Source organism: Elephas maximus, chromosome 23 (assembly GCF_024166365.1).
Source record: "Elephas maximus indicus isolate mEleMax1 chromosome 23, mEleMax1 primary haplotype, whole genome shotgun sequence".
Classification (NCBI taxonomy): Eukaryota; Metazoa; Chordata; class Mammalia; order Proboscidea; family Elephantidae; genus Elephas; species Elephas maximus.
The window spans coordinates 37,622,127-37,635,967 of NC_064841.1; the positions used below are offsets into that span (position 1 = coordinate 37,622,127).

Consider the following 13,841-nt stretch of genomic DNA (forward strand, 5'->3'; position numbering starts at 1 on the left):
TCAAGACTGGAGGAAGGCTCCTTAACAACCCGCTATATACTGATGACACAACCTTGCTTGCTGAAAGTGAAGAGGACTAGAAGCACTTATGGAAGAAGATCAAAGGCCACAGCCTTTGGAATGGATTACACTTAAACATAAAAAAACAAAAATCCTGACAACCGGACCAATAAGCAACATCATGACAAATGAAGAAAATATTGAAGTTGTCAAGAATTTTATTTTACTTGGATACAAAATCAACACCCATGGAAGCAAGAGTCAAGAAATCAAAGGACGTTTTGCATTGGGCAAACTGCTACAAAAGACCTCTTTGAAGTGTTAAAAAGCAAAGATGTCACCTTGAGTACTAAGGTGTTCCTGACCCAAACCATGGTATTTTCAATTGCTACACATGCATATGAAAGCTGAAAAATGAATAAAGAAGACAGAAGAAGAATTGATACCTTTGAATTATGGTATTGGAGAAGAATATTGAACATACCGTGGACTGCTAGAATAACAAACAGTTCTGTTTTGAAAGAAATACAGCCAGAGTACTGCTTGGAAGCAAGGGTGGCCAGACTTCATCTCACATACTTTGGATATGTTATGAGGAGGGATCAGTTCCTGGAAAAGGACAATATGTTTGGTATGGTGGAGGGTCAACAAAAAAGATGTAGACCCTCTGTAAGATGGATTGATATAATGGCTACAACAGTGGGCTCAAACATAGCAACAATTGTAAGGATGGCACAGGAGTAGGCAGTGTTTTCTACTGTTGCACCTAGATATGAGTCGGAACAGACTAGATGGCTCCCAACAACAACAACAATCTCACTTTAACATAAATCTATAGTTATTAAAAGATCAAAAAATATCAAGAATTTACTGATGATTGCATTGGCAAAATTATATGTGTTTTAAGATGAAAGTATATAGTTTAAGGAAAACAGAGGGTATAAATTAAAATTCTGGAATGCATTACTGAGCCTAGCATGGTTTCTGACACATTGTGGATGTTTAATAAATTTAGTAAATTTAATGAACCAATTATTCTTCCAGTGTCACTGTGAAAGTTTCCTAAATATGTTCAAGAAAGATTTGGTTAATTTTTGAATAGTTGATATACAACAGTATGTAAGAATGTTAAGCTTCATTTCCAGTCATAAGGAGCCCTGGTGGTGCAGTGGTTAAGAGTTTAGCTGCTTACCAAAACACTGACAGTCCCAATCTTCCAGCTGCTGCTTGGAAATCCTATCAGGCAGTTCTGCTCTATTCTATAAAGTTGCTATGAGTTGGAATTGACTGGACGGCAATGGCTTTTCCACTCTTAGATGAAATTATGAAGAAGGAACCAGAACACTTCTATAGAATATCATTTGATGTAAGACCAATGCACATTTATTTAATAGTTTAAATTTGTTCCTGTTTGTTTATTTATTTAAATAAAAGATTTAATTACATTTGGCATTTAAGTTATCTAGATTCATCAGTTTTAAAAATTGAGTTATATAGGCTTTGCATGTTTTAATTATTTTCAGTTCCAAAAAAAAGAGTTGAACTTTCAGAAAACTACAGAGATTAAATATATTCATTATATGTTTACAGACTTTATCTCAACCAAATCAAACCTTTTGCCCTTTAGTTTTTTCCAACTCATGGTGACCCCATGTGTTACACAGTAGAACTGAGCTCCATAGAGCTTTCTTGGCTGTAATCTTTATGGAACCGGATCACTAGGCCTTTCTTCTGTTACACCATGGATTGGGTTCTAACCCCAGCTTTAAGATTAGTAGCTGACAGAAAATGTGCAGAGAAATTACTGGAGCCCTGATAGGGCAGTGGTTAAGGATGTGGCTGTTAATCATGGTGACTCCCATGTGTTACAGAGTGGAACTGCTCCATAGAGCTTTCTTGGCTTTAAACTTTACAGAAGCATATTGTCAGGCCTTTTTTCCACAGTACTTCTTACGTTCGTTATTGAGTGCAAACCATTTATACCACCCAGGGACCTGAACAAATAGAGTTCATTTAATATTTGCATGTCACTCTGAAGAATGTTGGAAGGGAAAAATTATGCCATTCATGCCTGCAAGGATCTTATAGTATACCGAGTGGAGACACACTTAAAAGAACTAATTGTAGTGAGACAACATAGACTCCATAATCAAGCACTGTTTTTGATATTGTTGTAAGTATAAATATTTGAAGGAAATACCTCTTGTACCAACTCATTGGTCTTTCTTCTTCTATATCAGTGCATTGAAAAAGGCAACTGGAAAAAGAGGGATCGTTATTTCCCGCTCCACATATCCTACTGCTGGACAATGGTCAGGGCACTGGCTTGGAGACAACTATGCACGGTGGGACAATATGGACAAATCAATCATTGGTATGTGTCAGTCACAGTCTTTATCATTATTCTTTTGAGTTTTCTATAAAATATTCACCTTGACTGGAGCTTGTTCATATACTTTATAAGTCTGCCTCAAAACTATGCTTTTGGCATCTTTTATGACAGCCTAGCATCAAGAAGAAGCAGTGGGCTAGGAAGCAGGATCAGAGGTGATGTGTAGAAACTAATGATATCCAGCTAGCTTAGCTTATTTTGAAAAGATAATTTTACCCCTTTTGATATCAGTTTCCTGGTTGGAAAAAGCAGGAGTTGCAAAAGATAATATCTACAAATAAGAAAGGGAAATAGAAATTCTAGATTCTAGATAATAATAATCACAGATCGTAGCTAACGAATGAAGCAATTCAAATCAAATTTTGAAATAGACTTTTGACAATGGTTTAACAAATAGGAAATAAGACATTATGCTTTTAAAGGTGAAATGGATACTTTTTTCCATACCTAGTCTTAAAAATTCTTTATTATTGATTCATGGATTCAAAAAAAACAATCAGTGTTTAAAAATATTCCTTTAAAAGAAGAGCTGAGAAATTAAAAAATTTTGATACATGGATTCAAAAAAAACAATCAGTGTTTAAAAATATTCCTTTAAAAGAAGAGCTGAGAAATTATCCGCATTCTATTTAACTGAAGCGATCATTCCTCAAAGAATTTTAGTTAATAAGAATAATTTGATTTGTTTCAACTGATGAGATCTATGGTTATATAACTGCAGAGACAGCCTCTTTATTTTGAAAATATGAAACCAGAAAAAGCACCCCCACTTTGTTCTCAAACTATAATGTGTTCAAAACAGATTTGTGCTCTAAATATGTCATATTGCAAGTGTCAGGAAAGCTTATAGTGTCCTATTTTTATAGCATCGTCAACACTATGCAGTGAAAAAGTATGAATGTTATAAGAAGAAATGAAAGAAAAAGTATATTAATAATCTCAAAAATATTTCATTGAGTTAGAGATTAATATTAGAAATAAAGCATCTTTGTAAATAGAAATAAAAAATGTTGAAATATAAGAAATGACAAATTTCTTAGATTATTTTTCCTAACTTACTTTAGGTATGATGGAATTTAGTCTCTTTGGAATGTCATATGTAAGTAGCTCTATTCCCTTTATCTTCATATTTTGTAAATATTTGAAAAAAACTATTTAAAACTAATAAATATAACTATGTTTTAGACCGGTGCAGATATCTGTGGCTTCTTCAATAATTCCGAATATCAACTCTGTGCCCGCTGGATGCAACTTGGAGCATTTTATCCATATGCAAGAAATCACAACATTGCAAATACTAGAGTATGTAATTACTACATTTACTTTCAGTCATTTCCCCCCACCAACCTTAGAAGTTTTTGAATAGCATGCACCCTTCCTGAGTGACTTCTAGATGCGTGTTTTAAACCCCTTGTCTTTATATTTACTGAGACATCTCAGCTCATCAATTTGAGGATTTTCTGACCTGGGCTATTCTTCATAATTTAAAGTAGATGGCTTGGTTAGAGGACATACTTATTGCTGTTCTATAAAATTTTGGAGTACCCAGGGGAAAAAAATAGATCTGCTTCAGCAATGTTTTCTCTACTGGGGCAAAACAAACAAGAACTGAGCTCCAAACCAAACAATTGGAAGTGAAAAGTAATTTTAAATACATATATCAATGCATGAAATGAGTAAGTTCAAAAGACAGGTGTTAAAATCAATGAGATGAGAAAATGCAGAAACAAATAAAAGGCAAAGAGAGTCTTAAGAACTAATTTTTGCATGGTAAAACAACTACACACTTTAAAAGCTTTATTAAATTGTCTGGAGAAACTTTTTTTGTGACTAGGGAGATCACAGTGGAAATCATGAAAACATATAAGCAATTAGAGGCAATATCTAACTAAGAGTTAAAGTTTGTGATGTTGACTTTCAGTGAAGAAGTTCAGAGGAAGATAGTTTATCAAAATGCACTTCATGAAAGGATGGAAGACAGAGCAGGATTTTGAAGGATGGGTTTCATTTAGGTAGATGTAGTGGAAAGCAGGGAGCCTTTCTGCCATGGGTAAGGTGAAGCTTTATAATGTGCTGTGAAAGCTTTGTGCCAATTCTGAGAAATAAGCCTAAATAGGAGGGAAGATTTGTTTCAGAAAATTCTGAAATACAAGGGTGGAAACCAATATGTGACCAAATTATGGAAGAATTTGTATGTTGGACATTTTGTGAAGAAATTACAGCGAGATATAAAAGAAATATTTTAACAGGAAAGCTTGCTGTCAGAAATGCAATTTAGATGACTATAATTTTGGGGTTTTGTGACATAAATCAATAAAAGCCTATACAGGTATTCATTGAACAAATATATATTGAGAGTCTACTATTTATTATTTACAAAGCCTTTTTTTTTTTCTGTCCTAATAATTCAGATTTTCTAGAGGAAATAGAGAATGATAGCTAATTATGTGTATAGTAAGTCAGGTGCAAAGAAATGTGTATAAAGGAAAAAAAATAATGTAAAGGAATAGAGATTAATGGGGCTTCTGTTTTAGATGGGTCATTAGTAAGGTCCTGTTGCATGAAGTGACATTTGAGCAAAGACTTCAGTGAAAGGAAGCAACCAATATAAACATATGAAGGAGGAGAATTCCAGGTGAGGAGAGGCAAGTGAAAGACCCCAAGACGAGAAGGTGGTTAGAGTTTTTGAGGAGAGATGAAATAGAGGAGTAGAGAAAAACAGAGAAGATATTTCTAAATAAAATCCACAGAACAGAAACTTCAATTTACTTTAAGTGTGGATTAAGAAAAAAAAAATGTGGATTAAGAAAATTGAACTTTGGAATGTCTGGTTTAGAATCAAGTGCCTGTATTTCAACATGTTAAAATGGAAATTATTTTAATAGAGTCGATAAGCAACTAATATGGTCTTTAACTTTTCTTAACGTTGAAGGCAATAGCAATAGAATTAGATATAACTTAGTTTTTGGACCTATTCTACTTCCAAGATTTTTCCTGCTTGATCAGTACTTATACCAGTGATAACATTCAGTCATCAATGACATTTCAAGCTTTCTTATTACTGAAATCTAGAAAACTTGGAGTCTCCATAGATATGACACACCTCCAAAAGGCACCAGTAATTTCTATGCCAACAAAGAACACTGAAAGCATTGCCTTCTGTAGTTATGAACTATGGTAGCTTTGTTTGTTCCCCCAGTACAAAAGAAAATACAAAATAATCACTACTGCCCTTGCCTATTATTTTTGTAAGTAATTTGTACAATATTTTTTTTTTACAGGCTTTTTATCTTTGTACTATGAATTTCAGCATTTTGACCTGGAGTTTGTATTTCAGAGTGAATTTGGGCATGTTCTTTTCTTTAATCCAGTGTTAGGTCCTTCTATGTGATTTTTCCTCAATACTTTTAATACTACTACTAATAATACTATTATACTATTAATACTGGTATTTATTTAGTTCTATAATCTATCCATTTCTCATGAAGACAGATAATGTGCAGGATTATCTCGATGGGTTCTACATGTCTCTGGTTATTTCTGTCTACTCTCGTGTGCCATATTATTTCATTCTTCTAAGAGATTTCTCTATTATTCTAAGATTCTCTAATATTGTAATAGAATAAGGCATTCAAACAGAACAAGGGGATATTGCATGGTTTAAAATTAGGAAAGGTGTGAGTTAGAGTTGTATCCTTTCACCATACTTATTCAATCTGTGCGCTGAGCAAATAGTCTGAGACACTGGACTGTATGAAGAAGAACGCAGCATCAGGATTAGAAGAATCATTAACAACATGTGATATGCAGATGACAACCTTGTTTGCTGAAAATGAAGAGGACTTGAAGCACTTACTGATGAAGATCAAAGACTATAGCCTTCACTATGGATTGTGCTCAACATAAAGAAAACAAAAACCCTCACAACTAGGCTAGACCAATAAACAAAATCATAATAAATGGAGAAAATATTGAAGTTGTCATGGATTTCATTTTGCTTGGATCCACAATTGATGCCCATGGAAGCAGCAGTCAAGAAATCTAATGATGCATTGCACTGGACAAATTTGCTGCAGAAGACCTCTTTGAAGTGATAAAAAGCAAAAATGTCACTTTGAGGACTAAGGTGGGCCTGACCCAAGCCATGGTATTTTCAATTGCCTCATATGCATGCAAAACCTGAAAAGTGAATAAAGAAAAACAAAAAGAATTGATGCCTTTGATTTATGGTGTTGGCGAAGAATATCGAATATACCATTAACTGCCAGAAGAATGAACAAATCTGTCTTGGAAGAAGTACAGCCAGAGTGCTCCTTAGAAGTAAGGATGGTGAGACTTCGTCTCACGTACTTTGAACATGTTATCAGGGGGTTCAGTCCCTGGAGAAGGACATCATGCTTGGTAGAGGATCAGCGAAAGAGAGGAAGATCCTGCATGGAATGGACAGATACATTGACTGTAACGATAGGCTTAAGCATAGCAATGACTGTGAGGATGGTGCAGGACAGGGCGGTGTTTCATTCTGTTGTGCGCGGTAGGTTTGCCGTGAGTTGGAACCAACTTATCAGCACCTAACAATGATAGATTTCTCACCCCACCTCTATCACTATATTTGAAAGTATATTTATGTCATTTATTTAAAAATAAACTGCTTTTCATGTATTTCACCTAAATTTTATGAAGCTCTGGGCTTATAGGAAATATGCAAATTCATGAAATCATTTTTACATTTTGCTTATTAAAAGATTACCATTATGTGTACTCTCTCTCCCACTCTTTCTTTCTCTGTCTCATACGGTACAGAGAGAAATATTATAGCATGTTCATTTTGGGAAGAAATTACACAGCACATAGCAGTGCAATATTATTTTTTTATACTTTATTCTCCAAATATGTACTTGAATATTAGGATTTAAAATGAAATAGACAAGAGCTCATGATTATTAATGCATTTTTTATTTTGCTGTATTTCAGAGGCAAGATCCTGCTTCCTGGAATTCAACTTTTTCTGAACTGTCAAGGGCAATTCTAAATATTAGATACAGTTTATTGCCATTTTTCTATACACAGATGCATGAAATTCATGCTCATGGTGGCACTGTTATTAGACCCCTTTTGCATGAGTAAGTGCAAACTTTTGTTTTTTTTCTTCCTACCACAAAAAGATACTTTTCACTTAATTTGCTCAATAATCTCTTATAGTGCAGTACATAAAACATTTTATATTGGGAATTTATTATTATTTTAGCATGTATTTTGAGCTAATGAAACTTTTACATATGTATCTCTATCACTAAGCAAACTAACGAATATATATTATTATAGAATGAAATACATTAGTTTTTGAGAAGCAATAATTCTTATATAAGAACAACTACAGTGTATCAGGTATTGTTCTAGATGTATTGCATATATTATTACATTAAATCATTTCAAAAATCCTTAGAGAAGTAATATGATCCCTATATTGTAATCAAATTCATTGAGGTTTATGGCAATTAAGTAAATCCACCATAGACAGATGACTAACTGAAGAGGGCCATCCTACCTCTTCTTGGAGGTAAGCTAATAGGATACCCTAGAGCAGTCCCACATTCTCCTTAGAAATTTGTTTTAGATTCACTTCATAAAGTTCAAGCCCATTTATAACCAAATATTGAAAATTCTATTCAATAGAGCATTGTTGGAAAAATTTTTTGCCTGGGTTATCTTTAAGGCATATACAAGCACATTCTTTCTGTGGATGTTACCAAAACAAACAAAAAAATCAAATTAAAAAAATCACAAATAATCCTTAATAAAATAATCATAGTATACTTAGCTTCTTGTGTACCCTAGATTATCAAGTTAATTGAATGAGGCAACATCACCATGAGTTGGAACCAACTCAATGGCAGCTAACAACAGCATTCTCAAACAATAAAAACCAGATTTTATTTTTCCAAACATTTTTGCTTCAAATTCAGAAATTTGTTAGCATGTGTAAAAATGTATGGGTTTTTGAAAAATGTATGTTGTTGTTGTTATGTGCCATCAAGTCAATTTCAACTCATAGTGACCCTATTGGACTGATTAGAACTGCCCCCATAGCATTTCCAAGGAGAGGCTGGTGGATTTGAACTGTTGACCTTTTGGTTAGCAGCTGGGCTCTTAACGGCTGCACCACCAAGACTCCTAAAAATGCATAAGGGCAATGAAATCCACCGTTTAAAAAAAGTCTTAAATAGGATAAGCAAACTCTTTTTAAAGTTACCAAATCAACATTCTTATCGCATATTTGTCTCATGATTCTCTTTCACGGAGTTTATAATTTTGCACCTTAGTTTGTCATATATTAGGCAAAACTAATACTTGTACTTCTATGAGCTCTCTTCCAAGGAGCTTTCTCATTCAGTTTGTCTTACAGGTCCATTATAATTCTCTGCATTTTGTCAGGAAATTTAATCATAGTCTAGATTTACTCATGATGTATTACAGTACTGCACATTGAATTCCAAGTGATAGAATTGCCTGATTTTTTTAATTTGATTTTTTTATTTTTTACACTAAAATCCATATTACAAAATGCAATTTGAAAAATTATGGTATTCAGAAAACATAAACTTCTTTGATTTAATTTAATTATTTGCAATTATTTTGTCCAGGTTCTTTGATGAAAAGCCAACCTGGGATGTATTCAAGCAGTTCTTGTGGGGTCCAGCATTTATGGTTACTCCTGTATTGGAACCTGTAAGTACTGAAACATAATTTTTTTGCAAAAAATATTTTCCTTTTCTTTACGTATATTTCTTAATCACTATATCTTTAAATTCCAGAATGTTGACACTGTAGAAGGCTATATCCCTAATGCCCGATGGTTTGATTTTCATACAGTAAGTATTTAGGAAATTCTGGGGAATTTATTAAACAGAAATGGGTAACCATTTGACCATAGCTCTTTCATTAATGATGTATTTGGATTACCTTACTTTAAAAAAAATCAAGATATTTCTTGCTAATTAAGCTGAGCCAAATTAGTACACAGTGACATAGCTAATTTATTCTGCTGTTGTCAGTTATGTAGTCATTGATTTCAGTAAATAAACTTGTGAAGTGCATATCATACACACAAAAAGGTCATTGCTCTTTATTGGAGATGCAAAATGATCATTAAGAGGGATGTAGTCCTTTTAAAAATAGTGTACATGACAAGTCAGAGATTATTTTTTATGAACTTTCCAAAATCTACAAATTTTCTGCATGTGAACTCCACAAAAACAAGTAGCTTTAAGTTACTTTTAACGGTATCTTAAAATCAAATACCAATTCTATGATTTCCTAACTAACTGTTTAAATTGAAAACAATTATTTGATTTTACGAATATACCCCCTCAAGAAAGTGGGTATAGTAATAATGCTGATGATTCCACTTCCTGCTGCTCTCCTTCCTCCTCTGAACCCGCTCATTTCCAGGGCCAAGATATTGGTTTGAGAGAACAATTTCATATATTTGATGCTCCTTTTGATAAAATAAATCTGCATGTTCGTGGTGGCTACATTCTACCATGCCAAGATCCTGCTCAAAACACATATTTCAGGTAAGTCAACTATTACAGAGTTCAGGTTTAAACGTGGAGACACATCATGGTAGAATTGTTAATAACTGGGAAGGGCCTGAGCTTTTACTTGCAAGCTAACAGCTTAGCTATGCCACAGTGTCATGGATGCTGGGTCAGAGGCAAAGGACCTTATTACACATGGCACAGAAAGAAACATGCTTGCTTCAGTTTTCCTTGTCAGCGAGTTCCATGGGCATGACACAGAATGGCCTGTATGAATGCTGTACATGCAGTGGATTGGGGTCACAACTGCAGAACCCCAAATCTTTTATAATGGACTTCAGGCAAACCTATCAATCCTCTTTGCTTTGATGGAAGACTTTATTATACCGGACAGTGAAAAAAAAAAAAAAAACCCTGCCATCTATTTAGCTGTCCATCAATGATGTTTACCTTTAAATATCTTTGAAAAGATAGTTCAGAAGAAAAACTGCCAGTGCCTCTGCTTGTAAGACGTGCAGAGATGCCAGAGACTTATGGAAAATTTTCATCCTAGAAGTTACCCTCTCTAAAATAGGAAAGAGTCTCAGAACGAATATACAAATGGAAACTTTATGTCCTCTGTATATGACAAATGAATGTCTTTTATTTTGAATGATGGCCTCAGCTAAGGCCTCACCATTTTTTCCACCTCTTACATGGTGAAAGGAATTTTTATTTACTCCGTGAAAATATTATTTTTGTCCTTATAAACCTTTTTTAAAAACTATAAGCTAATATTGTAGAAGACCTTCCTTTCCGTCTATTCCCCTTTCTCTGCTTTCCTCGGTCCATCCCATGAGATATTTTCAGACTCTCTATGGTCCATGGAAGGAATCCCTGGGTGACAAAAAAAATTAAGTGCTCTACTACTGGCTGAAAGGTTGCAGTTTGAACCCACTCAGAAGCACCTTGGGAGATAGGCCTGGCTATCTGCTTCTGAAAGGTCGCAGACTTAAAAATCCTATGGAGCAGTTCTACTCTGTACACTTGGAGTCACCATGGATCAGAATCCACCAGATGGTAGCTAACAACAACAATAACCCATAAACATGTGGATAACCACTGACAAGATTACTACCTTGTCGAACTGCTAAGCTCCCTACAGTCCATGCTGAAACCAGACCTGTTTCTTGGCAGCCTTGCCTTCTAATAGGATAAAGGTTGACCCAAATTTTCTATCCATCCCTATTCATAACTGGTATTCTGGCCAGGACCTTCTTTTCTTTGTCAAAGGCCGCTCATCTGATACTCTGTCCCTCTCACTCAGCAATATGTCTCTTGTACCGGGAACCATGGGTCCACTCCGTCTCCTGTAATCGGCATAAGAGTGAGTCTCTTATGCCAGTCATAGAATCTCTGTAGTGCCTAAATACCTGGCTTAGATGTTCAGATTCTAGAGGACTCAGTCTTCGTTCCTCTTCTTTTCTCATGCCTTATTCACTCTCCTGAAATTCTACATGTTGACAGCTCCAGTTGACATGAATAGACTATTGCCATCTCCTGGAAACACCAAGCTCCATTTATAATGATACTCTACCCTGATGTCAATTAAAGAGGAAAAAAAAAATTATCCTACCTGGTAGTGAGGGCTTCATAGAGGAGACTAGTCAAGGTTGTGCCTTGAGAAATATTTACTATGTTTATGAGAGAGGAGGAGAAAGGGCATTCTATGTGTGTATGTGTGGGAGACAGTAATATAAGATATGGGGTTTGGGAGTAAGAACAGGGTAAAATGTAAGGTTTGAAATTCTTTATTATCTCAAGTTTTAATGTATATTGTAGAATCTTGGGCAAAACCACGTTTTTGATGTTGCTAGTACGCGTCTTTTGTCACAGTGGCTGTGAACTGAAATGTATACATACATAAAACCAAAAAAAAAACCAATGCCGTCGAGTCAATTCCGACTCATAGCGACCCTATAGGACAGAGTAGAACTGCCCCATAGAGTTTCCAAGGAGCGCCTGGCTGATTCAAACTGCTGACCTTATGGTTAGCAGCCGTAGCCCTTAACCACTAGGCCACCGGGGTTTCTATATGTACACATATATAGTATATATGGAAACCCTGGTGGCGTAGGGGTTAAGGGCTACGGCTGCTAACCAAAGGGTCGGCAGTTCCAATCTGCCAGGCGCGCCTTGGAAACTCGACGGGGAAGTTTTACTTTGTCCTATAGGGTCGCTATGAGTCGGAATCGACTCTGTGGCACTGAGTTTGGTTTTTTTTTTTGTTTATAGTATATATATATATATATACACACACACACACATACATACACACACACACTGGGGTTTTTTCTTATATATGTTATATATTATATGTGTGCGTGTGTGTATATAAACCTGTTGCTGTAGAGTTGATTTCAACTCATAGCAACCCTACAGGACAGAGTAGAACTGTCCCAAAGGGTTTCTAAGAAGTAGCTGGTGGATTCGAACTGCCAACCTTTTGGTTAGCAGCTGAGCTCTTAACTACTGCACCACCAGGGCTCCATATATATATATATATATATACATATATATATGTATATATATATACATATATATATGTATATATGTATATATATATACACACACACACATACATACATATATATACTACATGTATGTGTATACATATATACACATGTATATGTTAATATATGTGAACATCTTCCATCTGGAAATTACCAAATTTCTGTGGAGGTTTAAACTCTATAATTATTCTCAATGTCTTAGACGGCTTCTATGAGAGTACATTCTTCAGTGTTTGTGATTGGAAAAGGCATACAGCTAAACGTAGTTTGAAAAACCCTTCCTTAGCAATATGTCTGTCAAACCAAGTTGCTCTCCACAAATTACTGTACAATAAGCATGAAAGCAGGTGCTTTTGTTCAAGGATGGGCCTCTGTAGGCACAAGGTTGGAAGGCATTGTCCATTCCTAGGATAGGACTTAAAATTTGTTGGCTACTCTATGCATTCTCATTAACAATCAAAATTTAAATTCAGTGGTTAGTTTATGTAGAGGAATGTGAGAAAGGCTTAAGTTATAAGAGATACAAAATTTGCTATTAAAATAGTTTTTTGTTTAATGGTCAAGGAGAGTATCACCAGAGAGAAGAATAAATAAGAATATCCACAGACTTAAAATGGTTTTAATTTTTATAAATATGGTCACTTTTGATTTGTAACAGTAGGTGAACTCTTGAGATCAAAAGACATGTACAATATTTTCTATTAAATATGAAGGATTTTGTGCTTTATACAGGGTCGCTCTGAGTCGGAATTGACTTCACGGCAGTGGTTTCTTTTGTTTGTTTGTTTGTTTTTATGATTTATATCATTCCCATTAACTCATTCATAAAGGGAAGTCCTTTATTTACCTTTGTCTAAAACAGCTTGCATTCTCTTTCATTAGTATTCTTAGCTGTGATTTTTTTTTTTTTAAATACATATATGGGAAACCCTGGTGGCCTAGTGGTTAAATGCTATGACGGCTAACCAAGAAGTCTGCAGTTCAAATCCACTAGGTGCTCCTTGGAAACTCTATGGGGAAGTTCTGCTCCATTCTGTAGGGTCGCTATGAGTCAGAGTCTGCTCGACCGCAATGGGTTTTTTTTTTTTTTTTTTAGTTATGTGTATATAGGGTCGCTATGAGTCGGCATTGACTCGACGGCACTGGGTTTGGGTTTTTGGTTATGTACTTGGATGCCATATCATCCCTTGACATATGCTATTCTATGAACATGCATAAAACTATATAATCCTTCCTTACAGTCGACAAAATTACATGAATCTCATTGTTGCTGCGGATGATAATCACACTGCTCAAGGATCTCTGTTTTGGGATGATGGAGAGACTATAGGTAAGCATTTCATTAAATAGATGAAT

General features: G+C 35.0%; 1 protein-coding gene across 1 annotated transcript in view; it reads left to right on the forward strand.

The window, feature by feature from the left end:
• SI (sucrase-isomaltase) overlaps positions 1-13,841 on the forward strand; it is a 100,733-nt gene that overhangs the window by 79,578 nt on the left and 7,314 nt on the right. Inside the window, exons 37-44 of the mRNA XM_049867374.1 lie at positions 2,241-2,374; positions 3,457-3,491; positions 3,578-3,694; positions 7,367-7,515; positions 9,037-9,121; positions 9,208-9,264; positions 9,845-9,969; positions 13,727-13,815. Coding sequence (XP_049723331.1) covers positions 2,241-2,374; positions 3,457-3,491; positions 3,578-3,694; positions 7,367-7,515; positions 9,037-9,121; positions 9,208-9,264; positions 9,845-9,969; positions 13,727-13,815 — 791 coding nt within the window. The remainder of the gene's footprint in view (positions 1-2,240; positions 2,375-3,456; positions 3,492-3,577; positions 3,695-7,366; positions 7,516-9,036; positions 9,122-9,207; positions 9,265-9,844; positions 9,970-13,726; positions 13,816-13,841) is intronic.